General features: G+C 38.5%; 1 protein-coding gene across 1 annotated transcript; it reads left to right on the forward strand.

Annotated features, from left to right (window-relative positions):
* Positions 1-2,092: 2,092 nt before the first annotated feature.
* Positions 2,093-5,096, forward strand: LOC122929291 (olfactory receptor 1468-like). Its single transcript, XM_044282809.1, has 2 exons — positions 2,093-2,128; positions 4,161-5,096. Exons 1-2 carry the CDS (start codon positions 2,093-2,095, stop codon positions 5,094-5,096), a joined length of 972 nt encoding a protein of 323 aa, XP_044138744.1.
* Positions 5,097-6,229: the final 1,133 nt, after the last annotated feature.

The following is a 6,229-nucleotide window of genomic DNA, read 5'->3' on the forward strand; positions in this document are numbered from 1 at the left end:
AGAACGATAGACTCACTCCTTAGGGAGAGGGGGCAGACGATCCAGCAGATCATACAATACACTGCGATCTCCGTCTTTCGCCCCCGATTCATGTACACAGTCCCAGCCGCTCTAGCTCCATTAACTCCTATGGCTCACCGCCTCCACTGATATGGGTCCTCTCTGCTCCTCCGATTTTCACCACCAACTACTTCAGTGACTCACCACCCGAACAGCGGCATCTCCGTCAGGCAGCTCCGGCTGCGGCAGGCAGGCAGAGATCAGAGCCCAGGCTTCGGCATCTCGGGCGGCATCCCACAGCAGGCTCAGCGAGCGGGCGATCCGTGCGGCCAGTGTGCAGGGGGGGGGGGGCAGGGGGCTGAGCCTAGCGTCACACGTCAGATGCTCCCATGCTCCTCGAAAAAGCTCGCCTCCATTTATTTCAACCCACAGGGACTCCACATGTTCCTCACTTATATCTTCTCAGACTGTGGGCTTTAGACAGGACTTTACATAAAGGCAGACCCCTCCCCCTCTTCGGTTTTGACGAACCTTTCTAAACAGACTGTAACCTTGTACATTAACTGCCCAGTCATAGCTATCATCCAGCCATGTCTCAGTTATTCCCCCTATATCATAGTCCTCCTCACACATCACCAACTCCAGCTCCCCAGTTTTATTAGTCAGGCTTCTGGCATTAGTATACATACATTTGAGAGGTTTATGTATAATTTTTACCCTACAGCTTTCCTTCTGAACTGTTCAAGTCTCTCCTTCCATTCCTCCCCCAGTCCCATTACCTCGCCCCCGGTCTCTATCTGCACTATCTTTCCCTCCTATAACGTAATTACACTCCCCCCAGTCCCTAGTTTAAACACTCCTGCACATCTGTTGTTCTGTCAGGTCTATTCGTTTTTTTTTTGTTTTGTTTTTTTTAATTGAGTTATCTTTATTTTATATCCAAAACATAGCAATTTAAATAACATGATGGTACACAAATACAATAAATATCCACACATTTGCTCAACTTATCCATCATGATTACAAAATTAATATCCCAAAAAAAATCCTATTTAATCCTACTCTAGACACTTTGGAAGCTGTCTTACATTAGACACTTTGGAAGCTGTCTTACATTTACACACTTTGGAAGCTGTCTTACAATTAGACACTTTGGAAGCTGTCTTACATTAGACACTTTGGAAGCTGTCTTACATTAGACACTTTGGAAGCTGTCTTACATTTAGACACTTTGGAAGCTGTCTTACATTTACACACTTTGGAAGCTGTCTTACAATTAGACACTTTGGAAGCTGTCTTACATTAGACACTTTGGAATCTGTCTTACATTACACACTTTGGAAGCTGTCTTACATTTAGACACTTTGGAAGCTGTCTTACATTTACACACTTTGGAAGCTGTCTTACATTTACACACTTTGGAAGCTGTCTTACAATTAGACACTTTGGAAGCTGTCTTACATTAGACACTTTGGAATCTGTCTTACATTACACACTTTGGAAGCTGTCTTACATTTAGACACTTTGGAAGCTGTCTTACATTTACACACTTTGGAAGCTGTCTTACATTTACACACTTTGGAAGCTGTCTTACAATTAGACACTTTGGAAGCTGTCTTACATTTTGACCGGCGGTGTATGCACCAAAGTTATTTAGAGACCAGTTCAAAAAAGTCTGGTCTTATTAAATGTGGCCCTATATTTTTAAAAATCTATTACTTACTTTTGATCAGTTCAGCAAAAGATTATTCATAGTGTAAGGAAAGGATGGGGAGTCATTATCCACAGTGCTGGGAGAGAGCAGGGTCCAATAGGAGAGTGTACAGCCTGGGTAATAGGAGCGATTCTATTACACCTTGCTGCACTAATTTGGGGTTAAAAAGTGATCTATTACTACAGATTTTAGGTTATTTGAATTATTTTATACATCAATAATTCCATTAATCTTTTCTTCTCTTATTGGGGTGAAATTGCAGTCAGATTCTACAGAATTGGGGGGGGGGGGGTAACAGTGTTTTATACATAATTCAACCTGTTAATCCTTGGTTGTGTAATTGGGGTGAAATCACATACTGGCTCTCTCCTCGTAACCATGGTCATCGATAACGGAAAGAACATCATGTTGGTGGTGCGAGGAGGAGGAGAGCTGACTAGGGATCAGCGAACCCGTGGAAGTTCGGGGTTCGCTGGGTTCAGCCGAACTTCATGTCAAAGTTCAGATTTGGGACCCGAACTAGACCCTGAACCCAGACCCTATTAAAAATCAATTGGGACTCGATCTTCACTTTATTATTTTCCGTTATAATAATAGCATTCTTAAGACAGAATGCTAAATAAAATGGCCATTTAATGGTTAAAAATAATAAAAATAACTCACCTCATCCACTTGATCGCACAGCTGGTATCCTCTTCTTTCTTCTTTCTGTAGAACGTGCAAAAGGGCCTGCGATGACGTCACCGCACTCACCACGTGGTGAGCGCGGTAACGTCATCGCAGGTCCTGCTGGATAAAGATAGAAGGACCTAAAAAAAGAAGAGGATACCAGCTGTGCGATCATGTGGCTATTATATTTAGTATTCTGTCTTAATAAAGCTATTATTTTCCGTTATAACCATGTTATATTAGAAAATAATAAAATCACCCGAACACCGAACCCAAACTTCAGTGGAAAATTCCAGGTTCGGGTACCCTGAAGTTAGGGTTCGCTCAACCCTAGAGCTGACCCATGCACCCTGCATGGCACACTTCTTTAATCTAGTTATAAAGTGGTTCAATAAGTCTTTTACTCAACTGCAAGACATCCTGAAAAAGGCCAGGAAACTTTCCATGCACTTCAGCCACTCTTACACTGCAAAACATGACCTCCTTGAGCTGCAAATTAAGTATTTTGCCAAAAAAGGGTGTTTTTTTAAAACCCAAAATATCATTGCAATATTTCTAGCTTGTATGTCACACTAACAAATGCAGCAAAGGCACCAGATGTTGGATATTGCCAAAAAATTGAGTTTTTTTAAACCCAGATTATTAGTGCAGTATTTCAAGCTTGGATTTGAATGTCACAAAAGCACAGATGCAGTGCTGGTGCACCGAGCTTGCATAAAATGGCCGCCTCCGCCCACCTAACTAACAGACTGATACAAGTTATTTTTCTCTATCACTGGGCTCAGGGCAGGGTGAAAAGATTGTGCACTGCACCCACACAACTAAATCTAGGTAGATCGCTGAGTTAACAAGCACTTCTTATTAAAGATTCTTTCCTATTCTCTCCCTCACAGCAGCAGCATCCTATCCCTACACTGATCAGAGCAGAGTGACGTGCGGCGCTACGTGACTCCAGCTTATATAGAGGCTGGGTCACATGCTGCTCTGGCCAATCATAGCCATGCCATTAGTAGGCATGGCTGTGATGGCTTCTAAGGTCACAGAGTTAAACGCGTGTTGATTGTCTGCTCTGCAGCCTTTAAAAAAGCTCTATTAACTCACCGAACACCGAACCAGAACCCGAGCTTTTACTGAAAAGTTCGGCTGCGGGTTCCAAAAATCCTAAAGTTCAGTACGAACCCGAACTTTACAGTTTGGGTTCGCTCAACCCTAATCCTGACCCATTTATTTCTATGGGTCTGTATACATCAGTGTTGTTTTTCACGCATCATCTCTGTGTTATGTAAAAATCTCAGCATGTTCTATATTCTGTATTTTTTCACACCGAAACTCTGCATCCGCATGAAAATAAATAAATAATTAAAACACTGAATGCAATCCAGACAAAACTGCGCTTGTGTTAGAATCAATTAAAAAATTAACTAAAACAACAATTATACAAATGTGAGGTTCAGATTTAGAATAATTTAAAGATATTGTCTAAGATCATAACAAACTGGGGCAAAGGCAGGTAATGGTATAAAATAACATAGGAAGCACCACATTGACAACTTGTGACCACTGTGGCCAATTACTGGCCTCAGCATTACCATTCACTGCCTTTGCCCTAATGTAGTATCATCTCAGAAATCTCCATTTGTAAGGGTGAGAGATTTAGGCTACCAACATATGGTTCATGCCCCATATCTAGTGGATGTCATAGTCTTATGTCTAATAATACGGTCTGGTCTAATAATGTTATTATATGTTCCGTTTTACCTTCTTATTGTACTTGCAGACAAATCTGACTGTGGTCACAGAGTTTCTCCTCTTAGGATTTCAAGGCAGCCAACTTTTGAGAAATATTTTATTTCTTCTGTTCCTTGTTGTTTTTGTTGTCACAATATGTGGGAACCTCCTGATCATCACCCTGGTGTCCACCACCAAGAACCTCCACAACCCAATGTACTACTTCATCTCACAACTGTCCATCAGTGACATCTTATTATCCACAAATATTGTCCCCAACCTGCTCCACATCCTACTGAATAATGGAGGAACCATCAGTTTTATTGGATGCATGACTCAGTTTTATTTTTTTGATTGCACCGTAGCATTAGAGTGTTTTCTTCTCGCTGTGATGTCTTATGACAGATATGTGGCCATCTGTAATCCCCTCCGTTACACTTCCATCATGACAAATATATTTTGTGTTACATCAATCATTATTAGTTGGTTAATTGGAAATGTTCTTTCATTCATTAATATGATACCAACATCAAAACTAAACTTTTGTGGGTCAAATATCATCGACCATTTATTCTGTGACCTTGTCCCCTTACTAGACCTGTCCTGTTCTGACACCTTCTTTATTCACTTGGAGATTTTTGTTTTGGGAGCTCCATCTGTAATGGTCCCAACCTCAATCATTGTAGTGTCTTATACTTACATTGTGATATCAGTCTTAAGGATCCCATCCAGTACTGGTAGACAGAAAGCCTTCTCCACCTGTAGCTCCCACCTCATTGTGGTCTCCATATTTTACTGGACTATATTTAGTGTTTATGTTTTCCCTAAGAGAGAAAAAACTTGGGTCAGTAGTAAAATCCTCTCCCTGCTGTATACTGTAATTACTCCATTTATTAACCCCATTATATACAGTCTGAGGAATAAAGACATAAAGAAAGCCGTACAGCAAACATTACATAAACACACATCCCGTAATAAACATTAATACACATTCAGAGAGTATTGATGACCAGCAGGGATCATATTCGAATCCGCAATATTTTGCAAATATTTCATTGAATATTCATCGAATATTCGCAAATTCGAATATATGTTAGGAGTAGTGTTGATTGTGAATTTTTGTAATGCAAATATTTGTAATGAGAATTTTCTTAATGCAAATTTTCGTAATAAGAATCAATGAGATCGTGAAAACTCAGATCTGATGGTATATTCTTACCCCCAGTCGTTTCCATGGTGATGGGGACACTTGTCGGGGAGCAGTATGCCAAAGTGGAACAACTGTACAGATAAAAAAAAGATGAATATTCTAAAAATATAATATATTAGGTTTTTAGAATATTCGTAATATTATAAAACAAGAATATATAGCAATATAGAGAATATTTTGAAATATAACGAATGTAGAACAATTTAGCTAATATAGTGCTATAATCTTTTTTTATAGTTGTCATTTTTTTCCAATCTGAACTTCAGATGAGAAAAATATTATAAATATTAGATAAAGAAGATTATAGCACTATATTAGCTAAATTGCTCTATATTCTTTTTTTTCTCCAAATATTCGCTATATTGCTATATATTTGCTTTTTAGAATATTCGTAATATTTTAAAACAAGAATATATAGCAATATAGCGAATTATAATATTCTGAAAATTCGCAATATGAAAATTCGCAATTAACACTACTCCTAAAGTCAAAGATATTGCAGCCTTCTCATTGGCCCACAAGCAAGGAGGGATTATGACTTCAGATGGAAAAAAAGACAAATATTCTAATATATTCGATATAGTGCTATATATTATTTTTTTAGAATATTAGTGATATTCTAAAACAAGAATATATAGCAATATAGCGAATATTTGAGATTTTTTTTTTAAATCAGTACACATGATCCCTCCCTGCTTCTAGCTTGTGGGCCAATAAGAAGGCTGCAATATCTTTGACTTTAGAAGTAGTGTTGATTGCGAATTTCCGTAATTGGAATTTTCATAATGAGAATTTTCGTAATGCAAATTTTTATAATATTATAATTTGCTATATTGCTATATATTCCTGTTTTAGAATATTACAAATATTCTAAAAAAAACTAATATATATCAATATAGTGAATATTT

The sequence above is a fragment of the Bufo gargarizans genome, chromosome 2 (genome assembly GCF_014858855.1).
Source record: "Bufo gargarizans isolate SCDJY-AF-19 chromosome 2, ASM1485885v1, whole genome shotgun sequence".
NCBI lineage: Eukaryota > Metazoa > Chordata > Amphibia > Anura > Bufonidae > Bufo > Bufo gargarizans.